General features: G+C 34.8%; 1 protein-coding gene across 16 annotated transcripts in view; it reads right to left on the reverse strand.

The window, feature by feature from the left end:
* Positions 1-10,565: 10,565 nt before the first annotated feature.
* The window catches only part of strbp (spermatid perinuclear RNA binding protein), a 192,272-nt gene continuing 175,387 nt past the window's right edge, over positions 10,566-27,450 (reverse strand). For 8 of the 16 annotated variants that reach the window (XM_073914470.1, XM_073914468.1, XM_068223910.2 and 5 more), the window contains 5 exons: positions 26,129-26,263; positions 25,724-25,864; positions 25,372-25,504; positions 23,261-23,311; positions 15,904-16,659 (listed from right to left, as the gene is read on the reverse strand). In XM_073914470.1, coding sequence (XP_073770571.1) covers positions 16,583-16,659; positions 23,261-23,311; positions 25,372-25,504; positions 25,724-25,864; positions 26,129-26,263 — 537 coding nt within the window. In that variant the 3' untranslated portion in view covers positions 15,904-16,582. Of the gene's footprint in view, positions 12,505-15,903; positions 16,660-23,260; positions 23,312-25,371; positions 25,505-25,723; positions 25,865-26,128; positions 26,264-27,450 lie in introns of those variants that run through there. The other 8 variants (XM_073914466.1, XM_073914464.1, XM_068223908.2 and 5 more) reach the window with 2 other exon arrangements.

Consider the following 27,450-nt stretch of genomic DNA (forward strand, 5'->3'; position numbering starts at 1 on the left):
TAAAATGACAAACAGATGCTCTCATTCCTGTACCTAGAGATCTACCTTTCTGCAAAGTTCAAACACTCCAGGACAGGTGTCTGTAATCATCAAGTGCCCTGAGGATCCTAATGAGCTGCTTGCTAGTGTGTTTGTTCAGGAATGGAGCTAAACTCTAGTTCTACTCAGTGGACATACAAATAACTATAGTCCACAAAGTCAAACCAAACATTTCATAAGGCTGCAAGCTCACATGAAGTGTGGAATTTAGGACAGGGCCATTCTTTTTTAAGCCTGGCTCACACTGTGCGATTTTAGATGATTTATTTAAAGACAAATGTATGGACATTCCAAAAGATTCCAATAATCCTAGGCTAAGATCCTTTGTCGCCTTTGTTTGTTTGATATGTTCAATGACAGAAGACTAATGGTAGATGTGATCGAATTTTTCCCTCCAATAAAAAATTCTGGTGTTGAGTACCCCACTGAGAATTGAGTGATCCTATTGTTTCATTAGAGTTGTAATAGATAGTTTGCAGTGCCTGATTATAAAGTACAGTATTATTATATAACTATTGATTCTGTGACATCACTTTCTAATTTCAATTAAATGTAAAAATCGTTATAACGACCATTTCATTTCAGCATTATAATGACATTTCAAGAGATCACATTTAGCTATTGCTTGATTTATTTTGCGGATTTGGCTTGCTGTCCTGGGAGAGAACCCTGAGCTCGAAGATACTTTAGCCCAGGGCAGTCGCCTGGTCATGTCAGGGGGTTCGAGATATGGTAGGTCTCCAGGTAGAGCTCCTTCTTGTAAAGGAGGAAAGGGGGAGATGGGGTGGATGAGGGGTTTCTTCAAACACGAAGATAAGGAAGGTAGGATGAATAGCCTTGTTTATTGGAAGCTACAATTTATCTGATCTGGTCTAACAATGATTAATGGCATGAGGCCAGCCTCCATCAATCATATCACATGCTCCTCTCAAAATATTTGATAAAACTTCATTTATAAGTGTTAAATTGACCCTTTCATAAAAATCATGAGCATTTATCTTTCATACTTTTTAGTTAGCCTCTGTGCTAGCATAAGCATACATACTAGCTAATACAGCTCTGATTAGCCACACAACAATGTATCACAGTAATAGCTTTTGAACAATCATAGACCATTCCTTGGGGTCCTAAGTGGACTTGATTCCAAGGGGGAAGCTTGATTTTTCACCACACTGGTAGTGATAGAAGATTTCAGATACTTTCCTGCAGTGCAACCTCTCTTATGATGAACATCAAACCAAAAACCAATAAGAGCACTGAACCTGATGACACAACTAGCACGACAAATGTTGAAATCGAGGCATGTTATAAAAAAGGCTACAGATATTCGCAGTGAGGTATCAGTTTAGAACATGGGTTACTGAATGTGTCATGGATTGATAATGTCAAACTCTAGATGAGTCTTGTATATGTAGTTTTGAGCACTTCTTGATTGTCATTTCAAGAGTTCACACTTAGATATGCTTGGTGTTAATAGCAGATTTGGCATGCTGTCTCGGGAGAGAACCCTGACTCTGAGATAATTGAGTCCAAAACTCCCGCCTGGTCAATAAGCATATAAAGGGGGTCCAAGATCAGGTAGGTCTCAAGAGCTCCCCCTGGAAAAGGGAGAAAAAGGAGGAGATGGGGTGGAAGGGAGGATTCTTCCAAAAATGAAGTTAAGGTCTACTGAAATCGGTCTATTCATCGTAAGCTTGGATCAATCTGATTGGATTATTATTGATTACGGCTGAGAAGCTAGCTGTGATCAGTCATGTCATGTGCTCCTCTCAAAATTAGTTTATGAAACTTCATGTAGTGCAACATTATAAAGATATTACAGCATGACATAAGGTTCAAGTTTGCAGTCTGACAAGTTACTTTTGTAAAGGACTCTTAAAAATCAGTGTGAGCCGGCTTTACTCTGCAACGCTCAAACCAGATTTTAAACTAGCATTTCAAAACGTTTGTTGTAGCATATTTGACCTCTCTGTTCCATAACAGTCATTCAAACCGTTATTTTTTTCAAAAATGCGTCAAAATATAACTTATTTACGTTGGATTGATTTACATGGAAACAGGACAAAAACACCACACACCGAAAAAGTATAACATCTTTATATATTTATTATTATTATGAATATTTTTTTAGAAAAGTTTACACTTCATAGAGATTTAGCACTTTAAAAGCATAAATTATGGCAATAAAGTGACAGACAAACCACTATAGTATTTTCACAACTAATAGTTTGTAATTTGATACCACGGCTAGCAAACATCTACTGCTGTCATGTTCAAGCACTGCTCGCTCACAGAAGTTGTGCACAATCACCACTTCACATTATTTTTGTTACCCTTTATAATATCTCAAATCTAAATATTATTATTTTTTGTTTATATCATTTGTCAAGTTACAGAAAAGGTGTGAAATGGATAACTGAGAATCCCGCAGACTGCTTTCTTATTTGCAGTCTGACTCAGGAGCAGTATTTACAGAATCATGGAAGAGCACACAAGCAAGGATTTTCCATGCTCGTGAAAGTCATAAATAAAAGAAAAATAAATAAACGTAAACAACACACCCCGATTAAAAAAAAAAAAAATGCAAACGCACACACAAAACACATTATTATTTTTTATTATATAGGTAAATAATTCTTATCCGTGTATTTGGATGTGTCTACAAAGATGCAAGTTAGCTCTTCTATGAAAGTACATTCTACTACGTGAATACATTCCAAACCTAAACATGGCTCTATTGCTGGTTCAGTCGACGAGAGCTTCATCATCCCGCCTCGCGCGTGAACCAGCTCAAATGACAGCCGTCCCCATCTGCCCCGGCTATATGCAGGGGGAGATCGGAGACATGGAGGAAAAAAACATTCACTTCAGCAATTCATTTTGCAAAGCTTGCTTAAGCTGAAACTGGATCTATATGTCTGCACTTACATCGCAAGCTCGCAAATTGAATTTCCAGCGTTCCTGAACTCCAGTCCCACACACAAGTCCCTTTCCTTCATGACAGGAAAATATTCCAACAATTGATTCTACCAAATTCCAAGAGCAAATTATTTTGCCCCATACTTATAAAGCACCATGTTTTTGCCATCTGTCTGTTTTAAAACGTGTATTTTGGATAAAATCTTAAAGGGATAGTTTAGCCAATTAAAAAAAATTATAATAATTTAAATAATTACTTACTCTCAACTTTTTGCCTTTCACAAAAGATGATATTTTAAAGAATTTTGGTAACCGATAGCCACTGACTTCTACAGTATTAGCCTGCATCAAGACGTTGACGCACTGGGGTGCTGTTTTGTAACGTTTCAGTTTTTATGAATAGTGTTGTAGCTTTAGACTGATGTATATTTTGTCAAGACTACTTGTGTTCTTTTTGATGTCAAATTTTGATGTAACCGACACAATAATTATTTATGTCACCATTTTTTCCGGAGACCTGTTGTTTACAAAGTGTACTAGGTTACTTATGCGCGGAAATGGCATCTTTGTAGTTAAAAGCCATAGATATTTACATAAGATGTCGCCTACACAGTTGATGTCTATTGGAAGGAATGCGTCAATAGAGCCACCATTTTAGTACAGGGTAGCACTCCTTATTAATTAATGTAGGACTAAGGTGTAGTGAAGGACTGGCCATTCGAAGCCAAAGATATGTAAACATCTATACATATATCTACAAGTGGGAGTTTTCCCGGTGGTCAGTATGCAAATATCTTTTTAAATTACGAAAATTAGAATTTTACATGACTGTTCTACATTGATGGATACGTGATCGCACCGGCATTGCCGACAAAGAGCGTGTGTTTTTGTGCATGGAACTGTATTATCCACCCTCCCAGTTAAACTGGATATAATTTATGTCCTGAAACACACCCCTTCTCCTGCTTTCCCCGCAAGTTGGTGCTACTTTGCCTTTGGGTCAGTGCAGTAGGTATTATCAATAACCTTACTTGTTTAGCACAAAAGTTTGTAACAAACAAGATCATAAAAAATGAAATCTTACCTATGAAATGTTCTACCTGCATGCTTCGTTTTCTTTGTTTGCTTGTTACTACACCCAAGTGCAGTGCAAAAGTCCAGCATTTTTAGATTGGCTTTTGTCTCGACTAGTGCGATTGAATAACATTGGTCCTGGGAGCACTGTACAAATGTGGCGGCAGAACTGACGCATGCTCAGGGTCCGTAAGCAATATCTAGTTTATTTATCTATGGTAAACAGCAAGACAATATCACAGCATACAGTATTACAAATAAAATGAGACCACAAACAGATTAAAAAGTCAAAGTTACAGTTACTAAAATCTAAAAGCGCATTAAGTGTTTTGTTGTACTGCATATGCTGTCAGTCACTTTTAGCCAATAGCCAGTAGCTTACTTTTTAGTTTGATTGATGGAGATTGTTGGCCAATGGATGGATGTTCTTTCAAAATATGGTGATATTTATTTAAACTATTGTTAGTTATACTATTATATATATGGTTTAATGGTTTATTAATGGTTCAAAATGGTTTAATCCACACTGGATAAAGTTGCATAGCTATAAAAGAGTGGCCCAAGCTGGGTTAGGGCCATAGTGGTTCGGAGTAAGAGTAGTAGCGTAACGGTTGGTAAAGAAGTATAGCGAATTTTGTGTGCATATTTAATTACTGTTTTTCTTGTTTTGTTGTTTGTTTATTTTTGTATATATTTTTACTACTTTATTTTTAGGATTTTTGGATTCAACACTTTTCATTGTAAACAAATGCATCTTTGCACCATAGTGATACATTGGCTGAGCCCTTTTTTTTCTTGCTTCACACATTACCCATAACTACACCTCTGTGTGACAGACACATTGTTGTTTTATTGCTCTTTGGACACGCTCACTGGTTCAGTGCTCCTGTCAATCAATATATTTAAGTCAATGGCTACCGGGATTTAACATCCTTTAAAATGTCATCTTTTGTGTTGTGTAAAGCCAGCTAAGTAAAAAGTGAGTACTTTCTTTGTATTTTTGGGGTGAACTTTGCATTTAAGCTATGAATCAGATCATCTAGTCATTTATCTTTATTTATCTTTGAAATTTAAAAAAAATCTAGATATGATGGTGGGACAAAAGGCTCGAGTTTAAAATGTAATCGATTTTTGCTGGATTACTGGACAGAGAAAGTGAAGACGTCATAGCTCAAAGATGATGTAAGATATAGCGGATATTATCTGTTTTACATTACATTTGACATCTACCTGAGTCGAGCTGAAGCAAGTGCTGTACAATCTTGTGCAATTATTGTGAATCCACCCACAATCGGTGATATCATACACAAGTCGCCAAACAGAATAACAAACATACGTTTGATGGCTCCCAGAAAATCAATTATGGTTTATATCAATCTGATGATCTCTGCAGATTTAAAGCGCTATATTGGAATTTGATTTCAAACGTCATTTGACGGGAGATGCAGCTGTGCAAATGTTCTCTCATCCCTCCCCTATGATAGACCGCTGAGATTCAAACACGGCTGATGAGCTCCGCTCGACTTTGATGAGCAGAATTAAAACCTAAACTGAACTAAAATATTAGTCCTCACAACTCATTTATGAGGACCATCTGGCTGCCGATGCCACCTGGGGAAGCAGGGTGGCATGAAGATATATTTGCACCTCACAAGAAGATTTTTCGATGCTTTTTAAGCACTGCAGCAATACTACTAGCTAAGTCTGATATTTAAAGATGGACTATATGGCTTTTTATGCTGGATTTTGACATTGCTTTGAAATACGCTATGATTTACACCGCATTTGTGAGTGTGGGTGTGAATGTATCTGAAGGACTTTTTGATTAAAGTCAACATGAAATAACACTTGCCAGTCATGTCTGTAAACATAACGGCAGGAATAGCAGTATCAAAACAGGAAATATGCAGAAAATCGACAATAAAAGTGTAGGCATGGTTTTTAAATCCAATGATTCCGATGGGATTTGATTCCTATCTAAAGCTTTGTATGAAGACGAAAATGGTGACCCCATGGATTTAGAGTTTAAGACTGCAACTTATCACAGAATTGGATTGTAAAATAGTTACATATCAGCAAGCTAAATTAGGGAATACAGCAGGGAAAATAAGTATTGAACAAAATAAGTCCTTTTTTCTGGGAATAATATTTCTAAAGGAGCCGGTGACATGGAATTGAACAAGACTTTGGTAAAAACCCAAACAATACAAACATAAAAATAAAACAAAATAAAAAAAAGTTTTAAGTACTGAACTACAGAAACATAATCAAAACTTTATTGTAAGGGCTTTTTTAATGATGGCAGCTTAAAGACGCCTCTCATATGGAGAATTGCCCAGGTGTGATTTTTCACAAAATTTCAAGAGAGTGTAGAAATCTTGATGGTTCTGTGGGTCTTGTCTATTAAATCAGATTTTTACTTTGCATTTTCTATTAGATTCAAGTCAGGGGATTGGCTGGGCCATTCTGCAGCTTGATTTAATTTCTCTGAATGCATTTGAGAGTTTCCTTGACTGTGTTTTGGATCATTGTCTTGCTAAAATGTCCACCTTCGATTCATCTTAATCATTATAGTAATGTAGATGTAAAACTGAAGCAGAAAATATTAATTTACAATGATGAAGGGCAGAGGGTTGCTGAAAAACTACGGAGAGATTTCAGCAACTGTCTTGGCTTTTACTGCATTTTTACACCTCCCTTTCTTCATGTGTTCAATACTTATCCCTGCGTCATTTTATTACACATCACTTAATTTCTAAACTAAATAGATTTGTTTTCTTTGCATACATGGTTTTCCCTGTTACCAATATTCAAGGAAAATTGCAAGTCAACGGCACCTTTAGAAATATGTTTTCTAAGAATAATGGTGACGTGTTCAATACTTATTTTGCCCGATGTATGCATTAAATGACTTTGAAAATACAAAGGTGTTGTAAATGTAAAAAATAGTATTTTTAATTAATTCAGATTCATGGAGGGAATTTATTTGGGTAAATCTTGCCCAAAAAGGTTCTTTATAACACCTAAAATCAAATGCTTTCAAACTAGAGATCAAAAAATGGTGAATGCTGGAGAAAATGTGCAAATGTATTGGAGATTCTTTCCACATATTTTGGGATAGTAATATTATACACACCTATTGGCAAGATTTAAATAAAGAGACAAATGCAATAATGGGATTGAATCTAGAATGTAATTTTTTTTAACTATCTACCTGCGAAATACCAAAAAAGTATGTATTTCTTTTTAACACACTACTAACAATAGCAAAAAGGCAATTACAAAAAAAAAATGGCTCAAAGAAGATCCTCCATCTCTAGGCGAAGGGTATGATATTGTTAAAGACGTTTATGACATGGAAGTACTGACATTTTCCTTGAGACAACAATCCTATAAAACTTCTGCATGCTGGGGCAAATGGTTGAGAAGAAATGTATTGTTTTAATGTCATTGTGGTGCTTTTACTTTATATATGTTTGGAGCCTGTTGATCTTTGGCACGTAACTCTTAAAAAAATTATAAAGCAACATTTTATCAACAATAAATTTGAATGTAAATAAGATTGTATTCATTCATTTTTCCATGTTTCTTTAAAAATGTCAGTTTGTTTTTTATTGCTGTTTTGTTCATTTTGTTCTAAACTGTTTTGAAAAAGGAAAACATGTATAAAAAAAGTATTTTTTATCTCATGTTAACTTTAATCACAGTCTGTGAGTTCTACATTCTGATAAATGATTCGCTTTAAATAAAACGGAAGGCATGGAATCGAATTGGTGCAAAAATAAAAACATTCTCCACTACACATCGTTAGCCCTCTGCTTTTACTAGCTTAATATAACGTCAAGAAACGTCAACACCCAGTTATCAGTCGTCTGAACTGTGCAATGCTGGTGTGGCGTCAGATCATGGAAAGGGGCTTGTGTGCTTGACGATCATTCATAAAGCTCAAAGAAAAGAATAAAGCCCATTTAATATCGTGTCGCTTTTCTCTATATATTGCATTTCCACATAAAACTTACCCATACAAAGACTTACCAGCTCTAATTCAAAACTGACCGAAGTCTCGTCTGGTTGGGGAACAGAAAAAATGGATTTGCTTTCAAAAATGTTTGTTAAAAAAAATGACATTAATGACAAACAAGTATATTTAAACTATCACTATCATGTGATGCCTGTTGTACTATTGCTTTTATTAAACTACACCGTACTATTACAATTAAACTAGTACTATTCTGTAGTATTTTTGTGATTACATCCCATATTTTCCTATTTTAAAGCTACAATATTTCACATTCAAACACAACAGTTAAAATATGACTAAATACGTGGGGGAATTCATATACAGTATAAGTGGACACATTCAGTATACAAGTGATTCGGTCATATCCTGTTTTAGAGAAATCCTACTTTTTTTTTGCCCAACACGTTTGGGTTTTGGTGAGAAACTGCAACATTCTGTTTATTACTGAACGCACAGCAAAATATCAAAACTATTTTGACATACAAACATCAATACATTATTAGTGATATTGATTGAGTCATCTACTCCTATACATGTCAGGCTATCAAGTGGAGGACATTTATATATGTAAATGACTTAATGATAAGCATTCAAACTACAGTAAAACAATCCTGGTGGAAGTAAAGTTCTTTAAATCTGAATAAAGTACAGCTACAATCATTTGCAATCAAGAATATTCGCATTGCTGTGCTCTGTGCTTGATATCTGGGAGTCTTTTGAGAGCGGTTTTTAATTAGTTTGCCTAAAATTGCGCTACGACAGACCTGCTGAAGACAAACGCAAAATTAAAAAGCGACCGCCTGCTGCTGCATCAACTGAGGCCTGTTTCACAACACACATGCCAGCAAAACGTGCATTTCTGCTGAGTCTAATGAGGAAAACACTGATATCTGGGTTACTAGGGTGAGCATCTCTTTTAATAACAAGCATCAATTATTAAATATGTTTGGGGAGTTCGCTACTGAAATTACAACCATCATTATGAAAAGCAAGTTTTTTACATCAATCTCATAAGATTTAGATCTTAATGCAATTCAATCTACACAGAATTGAAGCCAAACCCAGAATGTAGCTATGAATAAACTGGATTCAGGCAGAATTATTGAAAGGAAACTTTTTTGTGGGTGTCTTACTGTAAAAAAGCCTTGCTAAATAGGTTTAGAGTACACTTTTTACACACAAGGTCATGCTGATTGTGCAAGCAATGTGAATGCTGTAATACGGGCACTGACGTATGGTGTTCACACTTGCAGTTTGGTTCTTTTGGCTGGTTTGGTCTCCAGCACAAAAACGAAAAACAATACATTTAATTTCAGTTTACAGTCATTTTGTAAAGACAATTCTGTACAGTATGTGTACATGATAATATTAGTTCAGTTATGCACTCAAAAAAGGCTTATAAATGCTGTAAAGTAGTCAAAACTGCACCAGAAATTCCTGTCACACACAGCTGAAAATGCTTTACAAGAAGATGTAGTGTTGCTGTCTTTATTGAACTGTAATGGGCATCATTTCAACTAGATATACAAGGGATCATTAGAGAAGTTTGTGCCTCACAGATGTATTTAAATAAGTTTGATCTCGTCTGAATCTACCAGGTGTGTTTTTTATTCAACGATATCTCACGTCAATTCGTAACTTTTTGATTTAGTGGCTTTTTTGTATGAAATCGTACTATCTCATTCGGACAATATTGTACGGTTTGCATTATCTCCCAATGATGGTTGAGTTTAGGGGTGGAGTTGGGGGCCAAGCCTCGTTTTAAAAATTGATACAATAATTGTACATTTCAGAACTTGTACGAATTAACCACTAAAATGACAAAATGTAAAATAGTTATGTTTCCTCGTGAGATTTTTTTTTTTTCTTACACAGCCTCTAGAAATTCTGAGACAATTTATCTACAATTCTTCTGTCAAATTTGGCAGGTCTTTTTCAAACACAAGCTGTTATTTCAACAATATTTGACATTTTAACTTTTCTTTATACAATATTCATTATGGCTTGCAATCTGTTTGCCTCCTACTAGGGCTGTGAGATTTGGGGAAATATCTAATTGTTGTTGTTTTTTTTGACACATATTGCCATTTCGATTTGATTAGCTTCCTAATGCTAAAATGCAGTGAGTGTTAGTTAAAAAACGAACTGAAAAGCTATGCACTTACTTCACATTTATTCAAATTTATTTTTAAATATTTAGAAATGAAACACTCATTTTTCTCTAAAGCAAACAGTAAACACAAATAAAATGACTCTACCTTTCTGCAAACAAGTTAAACTTAAATTAGGGAGATAATTTTAATATAATATATTATGTTATTATAAGTTATTATAAATACAAAAAATTATAATTATATAATACAGAACACTCAGTAAACGAACATGGCCTAAACAACTCTAAAATTGTACTTTGCTGTTGCTTGCTACTAGATTCTTTCAGTTGACTTTTTAGCAAGACGCTCCTCATGCCTGTGGTGCTTTTTTAGGTGCTGGTTGTTATATTTCCTCGGGCTGTGGCAACAATTATTACAAATTATCTGTTTTGTTTGGTGTCTGTGACTTTGAAACCAAAATATTCCCATTTTACTGATTTTTCTTTGATATTAATTAATCGATTAATGGTTCTGAAGCGGGAAATGCCATCATTCCACTCGTCCGCTCTTTCCTGTTTTTTTTATTGTGGGCCTTCTGCATAGTTCAGTTGAGCAATTCTGATTGGGCAGAATAAAAGTGTGCTCACTCAATTGGCTAGTGAAACTGTCACACACAGATGGCAGTCACTCATTTGCTCTGGGCGGGGCAAATGTAATAATATATTTATATTTCATATCACAGCCTCGTGCATTTAGCTAATCACAATGTTTCAATCGATTTCGATTAATCACACAGCCCTACCTCCTACAGAGAACAAATCTAATTAAATCAAGAGCCAAATTGTGTAAACCATTTGCAATAATATCAGTTTTAGGTAAAATTACTCACCATTTCTGCACTCCGTAATGTTTTATCGCATTTACAGAAAAACTAAGACTAAGTATACAACCCTATACTAAAAAAATAATAGTTCATGTATTTTTTAGTGCATGCTTCATTTCTTTAGCTGTCTTTGGTCCATGCTACATTCATATATCAGGCATCTTGCATCAGAGATTTTTTGAAAGTGGACTGAGACCCATTTTCCAGCGCTCTACTTTTTTCAAATGGTAGCATTCGCAAACTACATTAAAAGAGCAACTCCACCAGTCAGCATTCATCAAACCCAAACCTACCAAGTGTGAACAACACCCATACATGTCCAAATATGTGCCCCTTTTATGTGCGCTATGAAACAGGCCTGAGAAGAAGGGATAATGATATGAATGAAATGAAGGGCCACCTATGCCACATTACAGTAACCTTAACCTGTGCTTTTTACAAGTAAAAGTGAAGAGTGACTAGGTCACATTAGCTGCCCTCATACCGTGGTTACGTGTACAAGTATGCACCTAAGTCGACGGCTAGAAAGAAAAAGAAATCTGCCGTCGGGTGTGCTTTAGAAAGACCTGCGTGTTCGCCTGTGAGCAGTGAATGTAGGTGGCACAGTTGGCCAGATGTTTGAAGGACGAGCTCTTAACCCAACCAGAACACCAGACTTTGGTCAACTGAGCAAAAAACAAAACAAAACAAAAAAAAACAGACGCAGAAATGATACGGCGAAGCTGCTCGAGTCCGAGAGAAGGAAGCATTACTAATCTACTACAGGTAGATTAAGAAAAGGGCTTTCATATTGCATGTTCACAAGAATAATTTACGAGATTAAATTGCTTAGCATATATATATATTGTATACTGTATATATAAAACTGGAAGAAAGGTGTATATATCCTAGTATAACGGTTACACTTTCCAACTCTAAAATAATGAATACCAAGAATATGTATATGTATATATACTGTATATAAATATACATAAGTACATTGGTATATCTACACATATATATTTATAGTGCCATAGACCATACATATATATGCATGTATTTATAATATAGCCACATATACACATGTGGTGAATATACAGTGACAATGACTATATTGCAATGCCAAGTTTGAGTAAGACTCAACCGAACATTCACATCTCAAGTAAGCTTAAAGCCCAAAAGAGTTCAAGTGTATTGCTATATAAGGAGGAACCCGAGGTCCTCGGGCCACTTTATCGGGACGAGCAAGTCAAATAGAGAGTATTGCTTTTGTAAGATTGGTGCATTTTTGGATCCTTAAATCGGGTTTGTTTATGAAGTTTGGGCCGTTTCTGTGAGGTGGAGACAGCCTGGTCAAGCCTGGAGTGGTACGACAGTTTAGAGCCACACAACCTGATGGTTCTAGAAGTCAGAGAAGAGATCTTGAGGACCCAAGTGAATAAAAAAAGGAGCGATGGTCCGCGGCTGGTAAAAGGGATTGTCAATGAAAAGACCACCTACAGTGAGGACAAGAGCAGAGAGAGCTGCGATTAATGTTGTGGCCCGGCAGGAGGCAGCGGTAAATACATTGTGACGGCAGAAAGAAAGTGGGGTTAGGGTGTGTGCCACAGGGGTGTATACTAGGGTCTCTGCTCTTTCGGGCTGTACGTGGGGTTTTCATTGCACCGGGAGCGTTTCAGGTTAATAATAAAAAAGACATCAACAACTTAAGCTGCACGGTTAACTTTTCGACAAAACGTAAAAACAAAACAAAAACAAACAAACAAACTTGGAGCTCATTCCTTTAAGAAAAGGCAGAGGAAATGTGAAACGTATGTGGCAACTCTGAGGTTTCCATACAGATGTAGTTAGTACATAACTCTGACAAATCAGACCCGTTGTGATTTTGGAGAGAGTATAGTACAATGACAGCTATCACTACCAAAGAGGACATGCCATTGGTTTGGAGTGGACACTTTGATAATGACCATGACAGATGTGAGGGATCCATTAATGATGGATGGGAATAGCGTGACCACTCGTAGAACCATGGAGATGGAGTTCCTCTTTGGTAAGTGACGATCATGACCCAGCCAGAAGCCAGCACAAGCACTGTCTAAATCACCCAACAGGAAGCAATGCAATCAATGTTTCAAGAGCATTTGTAAAATGAGGAACTGGAAAACCTTCAATGTAAAGAAGGTTATGCTATGTTTGACTCAAAGAAACAGGTGAGGCATGTTTTGCAGGTCTGTAACTCAAAGGGTCAAGAACAGGGCTATTATAGCAAATAAAATAAAAATAAAAAAACAATGTATTTTACTTGTTGCCTGATGTACTAAAACAATTATAAAAAAGCTGTTTCTTAAATAAAGCTAACTAAAATAAAAGGAAATATTTAAAAAAAAAAAAAGTCTCACAGTTGTCAAGATTTAATTGCAAAAATCTTAATAACTAAATCTAAAATGAATAATTTAAAAAAGTACATAATTACCTACATTTAAATACTAATGCAAACTTATTTTATTGCATTTACTAAAAGTTCTAAAAACTAACAAACATTTTTGTAATTTTAAATTTAAGTGCCAACTTAAAATAAAATATAAAAAACTTTTTATTGCAGCTAAAACAAAACAAAACAAAAGAAAACAAAATCACCAAAACTCAAATTTAATTAATAATATTAATTTAAAAAAACATAATATCCTCAACAACACTAGAACAACCCTGATGAACCCTGAGCACAGTGCCATGGACCGGAATATTGGGAATGGTCTTGTGCTGGCTTTTGGAGGAGTATGAAATCACATCTCACACACAATAAGACACTCACCAATAAGTTAAAACAAAAAAGGACAAAAAGACATTTCAGTAGCATGTCTCCATGGATCCCTTGTTGCTGCTTTCGATTCTCCGCTGTAAGGCTGTGACTGGAGGCTCCGCTGTGTGTCCATGTTAGGGACCGTGTTTGACCTGTCTGTGTTATGTGTGTCTGTTTGTGTTTAACTCCACTTCTGCTAACAGATGAGTTCATGATAGACGTCTAGAGCCTTACTAACTAGTCTTCTGTGAGGAGAACCGGACAGTAATGATCAGGACAACTCTGACATCAAGCTCAACACGGGGTCAGCATTCATTCACTGGGACAGCCAAAGGGGTCAGAGGGCATGGAAAAGGTTTGAAAGGCATCTCAACATGATTTGTGTTATGGAAATATTACTAAACCTTAGGCTGTTTTTTTTTTAAATTTCTAAAATGTACAAAATTTGGAGACAAAAAAATTGTATTTGATAAAAGGACAGTTCCTGATTCAATACAGTAAATGCTGTTGATTTGGAAAAAATATAATTTGAAAAAACTGTGAACAGCAATGCACTTATAGTGGAAGCTTATTGCACTGGTAGTTTTTAGACCTCAGAATTCCAAAAACTAAACTAAAATAAAATAAAATAAATAAAAAAAGTAATAAAACCATAACAAAACAAAATGCTCCCAAAGGAAGACAACATGAAATGAAAGTAATTGACTTGCACAAAAAAATAACACAGACATTAAAAAACTACTTCCGAGTTCACAACTTTAAAAGCACCCCATAGAATTCAACAAAAAATTATATATATATATATATATATATATATATATATATATATATATATATATATATATATATATATATATATATATATATATATAAATATATATATATATATATATATATATATATATATATATATATATATATATATATATATAAATATAAATATATATATAAATAAATATATATATATATATATATATATATATATATATATATATATATATATATATATATATATATATATATATATATATATATATATATATATATAATTTTTTGTTGAATTCTATGGGGTGCTTTTAAAGTAATTTATAAAAATAAAATAAATATATAAATATATAAAATATATATATATATATATATATATATATATATATATATATATATATATATATATATATATATATATATATATAATTTTTATTTTACTAACAGACAAAATAACTAGTCAACAGGACACTGCAAATATCGACTTAAAGTTAAACTCTACTAAAAGATAAAAACAAGCCAAACAAAATAACACAAATAATGAAAAACAACAAAAAGCAGAAAAAAAGTAAATAAAGAAAAACAGACCAAACAACTAAATCATTAGTCAAGAGGACCCTGCAAATATCAACTTAAAGTTAAACTACTTTCTAATAAAAGCTAAAACCAAACCAAACAAAAACACTTAAATAATGAAAATACCCCAGACTAAACAGAAACAAAATAACTTCAAAAGGACTTTAATTTTAAAAGGACTTCAGCAGGAAAAAAGTACAGAAAACAGACATAACAACTGAATAATTAGTCAAAATGACCCTGCAAATATCGACTTAAAGTTAAACTCTACTAAAATTTTAAAACAAACCAAACAAAAATACTAAAACAATGAAAAACAACAACAAAAACCTTAGACTAAACAGAAACAACATAAACAACAAAACAAAATAACTTTTAAAGAACTACACCAGAAAAAAAGAAAGAAAACAGACAAAACAACTATAAATAATCAAAAGGACCCTGAACAAATCTTAAAAAAAATCTTAAAATAAACAAAAAACAAACTATACCAAAAACACTAAATGGTTTCAGAAGAACCCCAGACTTCCACATAAAGTGCATTTGCTTAATATTACATAAACAAACAATGAAACAAAAGAAACTTATTTTCATTATTTCTGTCAATAATATCAAAATCCTGCCCATACAGCATAAAGTTGTATTGAATCTGAAACATGCCTTAAAACCTCTGTACATTTCGAGCTGCTTAACGGTTAAATCTATATTATCTGAATTCTACCTTAAATAGTTTGAAACATACACCAGTCAGTGCTTGACATTTCATGAAGATAAAGGTTTTATTTGTTAGCAGTAGTTCGTATTAGATCTATACACATCTTCAACACAGCTCCTGATATTCATACACTGTCATAAAAGCCTATTCCCAAAAACTACAAGAAAAAAAACACAACCATTATGATAACAAAAAAAGAGGCCGATATAATTTAAATGAGGTAACAATTCACAGTACAAATCCTTCAAGTTTTTCTCTATGAAGAACATAAAAGCTGTATTTGCTTAAAACCAGAAGACGATATGAAAACAAAAACTAAACGTGGTGATAATCAAATAAAACTTACTTTACAAATACCCTTATTAAAGGGACAGTTCACTCAAAAATGAAAACTCCATCACCACTTACTCGCCCACATTTTTTAAAACCTGTTTGGAGTTTTTTGTTTAAGCGATAATCATTGACTTCCATAGCATTTCCTTTTACTATAGAAATCAATAGGTACCAACATTCTTCAAAATATCTTCTTTTGTGTTCAACAGAAAAAAGAAACTCATTTAGGTTAGGAACCACCTCAGGGCAAGTCAATTTCCATTTTGGGTTAAACTGTCCCTTTAATAGCTGTCCCTGCATGTGATAGTGCTGTACTATCTGACCTTCCCTTATATTTGTGTGTATGTGTGTGTGTGTGTGTGTGTGTGTGTGTTCGGCTCCTGAGCTAAAAGAAAGAGTAGTGGGGAACGGGGTAGGCGGGCACTTTCATGACGGGCAACAGAAGCATTCTCTTGGGCAAACCTAGAGAGAAAATGAGAAGAGCACTCCACATAAGTCCAGGACAAACGAAAAGACCTGAGCGTGTGTTGCTGTTTTAAAATGAAGCTAGTGCCAATTTTTTAGCATGGGATATGAGGACAGGAAAGAAGAAGAGAGCGCAGAGGTCAAGCAGAGAGGAGGTGACACACATGTACCTGTCAGATGAGATATTTATATAGAGATGCATCCAGCTGAGCATATGAACTACAGGGCGTGTTGGGTTGAATAATGGTTCTGGAGTATGGCTGGGTGATTTATTGTTGATCAGATAAGAGGTAATGATTATTTCTTTTAATCTGATTGGTCGATATCTTAAAAACACGCAGCTAAAATTGAATACACTTACGTTTTTTGAATATTTTCCAGCATTTCGATTATAGTTAACATAAAATATTTGTTTGCTCTGAAAGCACTTAAAGATATAATTTGATGAGCCCCCAACATTTTAACCAAACTATCAAAAATTAATTAGAATTAAAAATTAAAAGTTAAAACAATAAAATACTGCAAAAAAGAAATATATATCATTTATTCAATTAAACACAATAAAAGTTTATAACCATGTGATGTTATCTAGAAGTATTCATGAAATTAACATGTATAGGACTGCACAATACAGTATATCAATTCAGCATTGATAGCATAATGTGTGTGTGTGTGTGTGTGTCTGCGATAGTCACATCGCAGGATCTGCAATGTTGAGTGGGCACTGTATTTGATTAGCACCAAAGCTGAGAATACATGAGATTTGTGCAGTCCTTACAGAATATAACCATAACAGACTGAAAAATTATGTTTTAAAGGCATTTATGCACAAAAAAGTAAATTTGTAACTTTAAAGAGTAATGATTTTTACTAAATTTTTAATACAATGAATATTAAATAACATTATTTAAGATTTCATTATTCTATTTCTGTACCAGAATACTGTTTGACTCCATAAAGTACTGCTTCTTTGACTCACTTTCTTTGCTCTATTGTATTATTTTTCCCTTACAACATGAACCGAATCAATCTAAATTAATAGCAAATTTGCCTTTGTGGATAATTCAATATACAGTTAAAGTCAGAATTATTACCCCCCTTTGATTTTTTTTTCTTTTTTTAATATTTCTCAAATGATGTTTAACAGAGCAAGGAAATTTTCCCAGTATGTCTGATAATATTTTTTCTTCTGGAGAAAGTCTTATTTGTTTTATTTAGTCTAGAATACAAGCAGATTTGTTTTTTTTTTAAAACCATTTTAAGGTAAAAAATTATTAGCCCCTTTAAGCTAACTTTTTTTTTTTTCCTACAGAACAAACCATCGTTATACAATAACTTGCGTAATTACCCTAAACTGTCTGGTTAACCAAATTAACCTAGTTAAGCCTTTAATTATCACTTTACAGCTTTATAGAAGTGTCTTGAAAAATATCTAGTCAAATATTATTTACTGTCATCATGACAAAGATAAAATAAATCAGTTATTAGAAATGAGTTAATAAAACTATTATGTTTACAAATGTGCTGAAAAAATCTCTCCGTTAAACAGAAATTGGAGGAAAAAAAATAAACAGGGGGCATATACTTTAAGGGGGCTAATAATTCTGACTTCAACTGTATACATAGATATATACATATAATATTATATATATTTTTTGTTCTATATTTATTTATGTTTTTACACAAAATAAATCTTAAAATAGGCTTCATTTTAGATTTAAGCTAGATTTGATAGATATTAAATACATGTAGCAAGCTAGTTTACTAGCACATTACACAATCATTGAGATATTCATGTGCTGGTTCTATTTAACTCAACTTAACATCAATAAACGATATAAGATTAATATATCACACCAGCCTTAGTCTTAACCACTAGACAGAACTATCTAACTGAATTAATAATGCATCTGAACCACACTGAATTGTAGGTAAGGGGGGCAACATGGAGGGTTACAGGAGTGATCTGCGGGCTGGCGCTCTTATGTGGAGTGTTCATTCTGTGCCGTGTGGGTGTGTGTGTGTGTTTGCTGCATATGTGCGTGTGTGTGTGTGTGTGTGTGTGTGTGTGTGTGAGCAGGACTGTAGTCGTAGTCTCACAGTCGCTCCCATTTAGAAATCCCAAAGCAGCAACAGGAGGAAGAGGGTTGGACAGCGTAAGATGACTGGTGAGATTTTCTGCATGCACCAAAACCAGAGAGACGTCAAAGAGAGAGAGAGAGAGGGGGCGCACTGTTCTCTTACAGCACAATGCTGGGTTTCACCTTCCACCTAAAGGAACGGTCTTTATGTGGCAGGCAGAGACCAGGGCGCTGGGAGCAACTTCATATCCAAACCCTCCACCCGGCCCACAGATAAACACAGCAGACCCTCCCAATTCAGCCCTCCACCTCACCTAGTCCCCCCTGCACATAAGGTTCATTCAAAGCATCTTCATCTAGGCCTGAGACAGGAGAGGAGCTACCGAGAGAGAGACGAACTGTGGGATTTATTTGTTTGTAAAACCGACAGATCGTATTTGCCTTTTTGTGTTTAAGTATGTATAACGTGTGTTTTGGTGGAGTGTAATGAATTAAAAATTCAGTGGTTATTCAAGGCAGCGTGTATTATGTATTTTTATAAGAAGCGCTAGTTTTGGAAGTAAGTCTTGGAAGTCTTTGTTAAAATTGTCATCCACCATGAACCAAACAACTAGCTGAAAAAAGATGACACACAAACTGACTAGAAAAGTCTTTAAAACTGAAAAAACTAAAGTATAAAATAATTCATATAAAATGAATTAACCTGAACCGCAAAACCAGTCTTAAGCCGCCTTTCCACTGCACACAACATTTGGACACGACTGTCGGAAAACGCTGCACAGAATTTTTAGTTCTGACGTGCATCATGGGAGAGAAGCTGTTCTCGTAGTGTCCGAAATAAAGGAGTACAAAAGCAAGAGTCTTTATTCTCCGTTGGTTCACCATGATGGAATTAATGCAATAATGGAAACTCATAGACCGCTAAAAATGTTGGAGGTTATGTGAAGAGAATTTTTTATTGCTTTTTTTTTAATATAGACTTTTTTCGAATTCAAAAATAATGAAAAATAGTATTTTTCATCTCGCACGCACAGACTTACTTGGACAATACTGAAATACATCAGATCCGGTCGACCGGATCTGCATACGGTCTAGTCGCAGGAGTTCAAATATCGGATCCAAATTTTCCGCATATGGAGATGATCAGAACTACCCGATTAATCTCCATTGACAATGGTTGACTTCCAGTCTGTCGCTTGCCGCTTACATTGGAAAAGTGGCTTTTAAATTAAAACCGTATATTTTTGCGCATTAACCAAGCATACATTGTTTGGGAGTTTTCTTTTATGCCAAAAATCATTAGTATATTAAGTTCATTTTACATTTTGCTAATATACACCATATATACCCCATTTTCTACCATAAATAGAAATTTAATTTAATTTGGACATGTTAAAGGCAAATTTCTCAGTATTTTGATTTGTTTGAACCTTCAGATTCCAGATTTTTTTTTTTTTTGTATGTTGGTTAAATACTCAAAAAAATGTATTTTGCTGCTTATTCAAACTACTTATTTATGATGAGCTGAAAATATAATTCTGGAGATTTTCTGAGGACAACTTAATTGTTTTATGTTAAATAGACCTAAATTTGTAAGTTAATCGATATGTGTCTGACAAAATGAATGAATTTTTACCAACGCTATCACACGGCAATTCGTAATTTTTTGATTTAGTCGCTAATTCATTTGAAATCCTATGATCTCATTCATACAATTTAGTATTATTTGCTCATCCTCCAAATGACAGTTGGGTTTTCCGCTAAACTGGTAAAACCTTAAAATTGTTGTTTCCTTGTGAGATCAGGCTGGTTTTTACAGTGAAGATTGTCCTGTAAAGTAAAGTATATGCATCAATGGTAAGCTTATCTATTCATCTTTCTGATCCATACATTTCAGCTTCCCAAAATTGACACTTATCACTAGTTTTGTGGTCCAGGGTCGCATTTAAATATAATTATCCAAAATTAATACAAATTATAAAGCATTTGGGATTCTGAAGCATCAAAACTGTTATACACGTGTGATAAAGCTTTGATTTTGTTGTTGTTGTTGTTGTTGTTTACTTTAGTGCATTATATTGTGCCTGTTTAATTGTATCTTTTATTAGTATGTGAAATAATACTGAACAGTAGATATAAAATATAGATATAGAAATATAACTGAAGAGTAGATATAAAACTTATAACTGGGGTCGTGAAATTAGCTGGTTGATTTATGTGACTAAAGTGTTTTTACCCAATTAATCATGTAACAATTATAGGATTGAATGATAGGATTTACTATTAATCAAGTAATTGAAGCATGGATTAGGAAGTAAAAATAATGTCATTCCAGATTTTCTGCATCTTGGCTAAAAATTGTCCTGTCTTAACAAACTATACATCAATGGTGAGCTTATTTATTCATATTTCTGATAATGCATAAATTTCAGATTCCAAAAATTGACACTTAGATTAGTTTTGTGTTCCACGATCATATATTTAAATATAATTATTTAAAATGAATACAAATTATAATGCATTTGGGTCAAAGATGAAAAGAGGGTTCTGAAGCATCAAAACTGTGTAATAAAGCTTTGACTTTAGCTTTTTGTTAACTTTAGTATGTTTTATTGTGCCTGTTTAATTGTATTTTCTTTTTAGTATGTGAAATGAGCTACTGTACATGTCAGAAGTTGCATTTAAATCTGCATCTGTGGAAGATGCTTTATATATTTAAAAAAAGCAGATCTGATGGACACTTTATCCCATGGCAACACTGCAGTGTTCTCACTGCTCTGTCAGAGCTTTGTGGGAAAGTTTGGGCGATTATACTCTACTGTGTATACCAGCATAATCACTGTGGTTGTAAAATTAGCAGGTAGATTTATGTGATTTACGGTATGTCCTCTGAACTGTTTGCAAATTGCTTATAGGATTTCCTATCAATTAAGTTATTGAAGCATGGATTAAGAAAAAAAAAACATTCTAACTCTGATGATGCTAAATGACAAAGTAATAATATTGCTTGAAGAATCAGCACAAATCTGAGGCAACAGCTAATGTAACGATCACTCTTTATGTGAATGGGCCTATAAATGGACAGACTGCAAAGTTGAACAGTTGAATTTGGTTTAGACGGCAATAAAAAGAGAAAGCCTTTTATTTATTGTGGCCGTTTTTTGCAACAATAGCATTTTTGGGGACTTGGACAAGCAATAAGTTTCAAAGTGCTAAGATAATTTTTAATTATAGTTATTGCTATAGTTATATATTAAGTTCATTTGGAATTTTAAAGGTGATTTTTGTCACCTTTAAATCACACTTTTTGATTTGTTTAAATCTTCAGATTCCAGATTTTTATGTAGTTGCATCTTGGCTAAATATTGTCCTGCCCTAACAAACTTTACATTTATTCAGCTATCTAATAATGGATATATTTCAGATTCCAAATGACATTTGTGACTAATTATGTGGTCAAGGGTCATATTTAAATATAATTATTCAAACTTAATATGAATTATAAAGCATTTGGGTCATAGATGAAAAGGGGGTTCTGAAGCATCAAAACTTCATTGTGTCTGTTTAACTATATTTTTTATTTGTATGTGAATATTTTTTAAATGATAGTTCTTGACTCAACGTAAATTACAAAAACACTATTTTGTGAAAACTGCGACATCATGAGCAAATGTGTAGTCAGCAAATGTGAGAGCACAAAAATTGTGCACTACATAACTACTAGCCTAATGTGAATAATACAATGTTTTTAGTCATGTTTGCGTATCTGTGTGAACGGAGGTCATTTTGATGAAGTCTTTTGCAAAAAGTTTTTTAACATTTGTAACATAAAATGTACTGGTCAAACAGTAAAACTAAAATTCTGTCATCATTTAATCCGCATCAAGTCTTTGCAAACCTTTATGACTATGAAACACGACGGAAAATATCTTGAGAAAAAAAAAAACCCTAATGCATTTTGTCCCAACAATAAAGGTCAATGAATGATTTTTGGAGCCCATTGACCTTTATTGCATGGTAGATATCTTCTTTCATGTTCCACAGAGAAAACATAGCCATGCATGTTTGAAAAGGACATGAAAGTAAATGATGACAGAATTTTCCTTTGTTGTTCAACTATCCCATACAGTATCCTGTTCTCTCCTCTCCCTCCACCAAGCCCAGCGGCTGCTTTGAATGATGTAACTGTGCGCTGTAGACAGCAGCACCACAATGCTGACGCTTACAGAGGCGCCCAGAGTCAGGAGAAATGGGCCAAGCGTCGAGCAGGCAGACTAGACGAGCAAAGTCACACTCAGGCCAGGTGCAGCAAGTCTTGCTCCAACCACAGTTAAGAACCAAAAGGTTATGGTTCGGTTCCATCGTCCAGGGAGTCGTTTCTCTACGGGAGTCTTTGTGGACGTGATTTTGGGGTCTGAAAGCCCAATTAGAGAGCTGAATGGGGGAGTAAGTGGGGGCAGATTTGGACCCTAGACCCTGACCGGAGTTAGGGAGGAGGGGAAGGAAGGGGTACGTACCGTATGCAGGAGTGGCGGCCGCTGCGCTGTACCCGTATGGGGCTCCGAAGCCTGTGAGAACGGTGAAGTGCAAGAGTTAAGACTCCTTCATTTAATTTGTGCGAGGGATTCAATCCTATGTGAGTCACGTGAAAGAACCTTTATTCTACTGTATATATTGATTTTGATATTGATATTAACTACATTTACTCAGACGAGCGAAAAACAATGTTGAATAAATACTTTTCATGAAAAACAAGGGATGAAGTTCTGATTTAAACTAAAGGCTAATGAGTGAAATTTAACAATACATTTTGATAAATATAAAAGAAAATGTTTAGATAAATAATCAAGACTAAAAAATAGAATTACATAAGATTAAAAATAAGTAACAAAATGCTCAGGATGTAAACATTTCTGTATATTAATGTAAAGTTACTCAATATATTATTACCAACGTTGATTAAATTAGCAACATTAAAAGTACTCAGGTTTTTTCTGTGTTTAATTTCTGTAACACAAAAGTACAAACTTTAGTTTCACTATTTACATAATAGCAGAACAGGGTTTTTTTCATGTTTGTATGTGATGTAACATTGTATGCGATTTCAATATCTTACGGTCACCAAGGTTACATTGATAATATATATTAAAATGTAATAAATATTTTTAGAATAAAAATAATAGTAATAAAAATAATAACAAAAAGCATTAAAATTTTTTAGTTTTTCTTAAAACTTGATTTAATTCTGTCCTGACAAAGCTACATTTAGGGTGCTTTCACACTTTTCGGAATTGGCTGGTCCGAACACAAGTTCGATTGCCCCCCTTGCCATTTTCTCGACTGGTTTGTGTTCACAAACTGGTTGTGCTTTTTCCCTCTGAACTCTGAACGTTTGCGTCATCGAACTGCTGTTGTGTGTATAGGTGTTGTAAGGTGACGGCCACGCAAGCCAAAGCAACAAAATGGAAAGACGTATGCACATCACGGTCATTCTGCTTTTACTGAATCTTTTGGTTTTGTTACCAAAGCCAAAATAGAGAAAGCCACTTGTGTCTATCACAGATACATTAAAAACATTAGAACAACACACAATGTCTGCAGAAGCCTTTTTTGGAGGAGACAAGCAGAAATTGTCACTGTGTTTGCACAAGGCATGGGCCGGTATAAGATTCTGATGTCTGGGTAAACAACTAAAAGTTTTTTTCCCCCTTGAAAACAATTTTTCAAAGATTTATAATATTTTGGAGCATTAATCTAAATTATTCAAATTAATCATTGAATTCTGCTGTCTTCATTAGTTTCAAAAACACAGATTTCTTCACAAATTAAAACGGCATGTTTGGATATTTTTTTTGCGGGAGAAACTGTTGTCCTAAAAAATAAAAAAGTAAATAAAAAATCTTACACATACCTTAGGAACGATATTACAGAAAACAGAAAATATTGATTTCTAAACCGTGGTATACCTTAAAAAACAGTTATCGTCCTATGCCTAGTTTGCACTGGGTTAGTACTGTTTGTCGCCAAGGTAGGTGATACACACACACACACGAATGAACGTTATGTAAACTAAAGTTTGTTGTACAGTGGCGGTTTATTTCCGTCATTTGGTTTGATTGGATTCATATCAAAAGTGACCCGAGTGTACCAGAGTTCCCACAAATTGTACCCCAGTCCACCTCTTTCAGGTGGACTCTGGTATGGTCCGTGGGTGCACATCCGAGTTCAGAAGACATCGTTCACACTAGCTAATCGTACCGAACTCTAATGTCAAACGAACCTGGGTGCGGACCAAAAGGGCTAGTGTGAAAGCTCTTTTAACTATCAGTGAATCAAATATTACAAAAGCAATATCTGACTAAAATTTAAATACTTTAATATCTGAAGAAAATATTAGTAAAACTAATAAGCGGTAATCTCTTTTTCATGCCAAAAAAACATTAACTTAATAATTAAACGTAAAAAAATCTATGTGATACAATAAAATAAATACTTTATAATTTGAATGAACAATTAAAAATGATGAATACATTTATTTCAAAATTTTGACCAAAAGTAAAGCCAAGTTGGAACTTCTGTGGCAGGTTTTGAGTCACTACATAAACACAGATTGGCATCAAACACACACCTGGCGTGACGTATCCTGGTGCTGCTGCAGCGCTGACGAAGGCTCCTCGTGTAAGAGTTGGTCTTCCTCGGCCTCGTGCAGCCTGAACCGCAACAGCAGACACAGCAGCGGCTGCAGCTAATGCCCCTTTACTCTACAATACACACACATATACACACAGAGAGTAATAACCCCACAGGCTTTAATGAGCAATGGCCCAAGTCTCAGTCTCATCTGAGAAATATTGATTACAGAATATCCAACAGAGTGGTCATGACTTACAGATGGTGACCCAGGTCATTTGAGGGACACGCTAAACACCGAAAACTATCTGAATGCTACTGGTCACAAATGAAAGCAAGCAAAGTTGTACCTGAGGGATTATTTTCTTCTTCTTGTTGCCAGCAGCATTCGGCCCGGAGAAGAGTTTCTCTAGAGCTGCAAGGGCAGCGCTGGCTTTGGCTACTTTCTTATTGGGCCCTGCACCGCGAAACTTCTGTCCATCCACTTCCACCTGCCAATGAGAGAATGAGATGAGACTTTTGAACAGGACATTATTTATATTGCATACAAAGTTTGATTTTCTTAAACATGGCACAATTCAATCCAAGGCAGAACAGTGCGAAATATGTTGCACAACAAAGATTAATATTTGGGTAATATATTTTTTCAAACCCTAGTGTGAGTAATAGCTATAATGCTTGCCTTAGGAAACATAAGTAATAAACAATATATTATTGTTGAACAGGAAAGTATATTTGTGTCTGGTGAGGCCAACCTCCATGACGAAGCGTTTGTCGTGACTTCCTCCACTCTCTGAGATGAGCTCGTATTTCAGGCCGCGCCGCTTCTCATTCAGCTCCATGACTGGGTTCTTCCCGCTGGCCGTCAAAATAGGACCCTGAGTTCGTACCTGGATAAAGAACATGCTATTAAACTGAACTGAATCAACATTGCACTGACATGAGTTGAATAACACTATTGTGTTTTGTAGAGCTGCATATAATTTCATGTAGTATGCTATTCACGCAAGTCTCACAGTTTCTAGGTTCAAAGGCAAAAATTAGGTCAAAAGTAAAAAAATAAATATTCAATTCCATGCATGTTCAATAAAAAAAGTCAGTAGAGGCTTTTCTTCAATGTCAAACATGTTAGCAATCTATTGGTCACAAATGAATAATTCGATTCACAGAATTCTGATATCCCCAATGCGATGCAAGAGTTACATTCAGAAGGTGCGCAACAATTTTCATTTCCTGACTCCAGCTTTTATATTCCCATTGTGCTTTGTGCTTGATATCTGGGAGTTTTTTGAGAGCGGTTTTTAATTAGTTTGCCTAAACTTGCGCTACAACAGACCTGCTGACGGCCCTTGTTCTTAAATGTAAGTCTGTTCTGTGCTTTCGCTTTGTTTAGACACGAAAACACTTTGAAATAAAAACGTCGGAATTCTCTTTCTTTTCATTACAGGTGCCGTCTCCCCTTCATATGCAATCCTTAAAACAGTCATAAAGCTTAATGTGACTGTCAGCTGACGCGCTCCATAGTGATAAATAGACGCTGTTTTCCAAACGCATTCTGTATTGTGATTTGGAGCGGAGCAAAAGTCTGGTTTTTGGGCACGTGTTTAAACAGACATACACATAACTAATAATCTTGGAGGGTTTTTTTTTTCAAACTTAAATAATTTCGTCCTTCGTCGTGATTTTTTAGGGGGGGGGGGGGGGGGGGAGGTCGGGGAAATCCCTTATTATGGTAGGCATATCCCTTTTTTCACATCTCAATGTTGACAGGTATGGCTCATCTGGGAACTTCTAATCATCTTGACTATCAATAGCTATGTTTCCATCCAAAAATGCGAATGAACTTTATGCGCAAAACTGGATCATCACAAAAAAAGACGTGCAAATAAAGCAGCGTTTCCATACAACAAATCAAAGCGAAAAAAAATAGTCACTTCCTAATTAACTGGCGCCAAATATCAACAGTAAAAACTGAATTTTCTGCAGGAGAAGCTGCATGAATCTTTTCTTCATGTAATAAATGACCTCAGAATGCAATCCTGACATGCAGTGAACGTGCGGTGGCGTTTGAAGGTGT

This window comes from Danio rerio, chromosome 10, assembly GCF_049306965.1.
Source record: "Danio rerio strain Tuebingen ecotype United States chromosome 10, GRCz12tu, whole genome shotgun sequence".
Classification (NCBI taxonomy): Eukaryota; Metazoa; Chordata; class Actinopteri; order Cypriniformes; family Danionidae; genus Danio; species Danio rerio.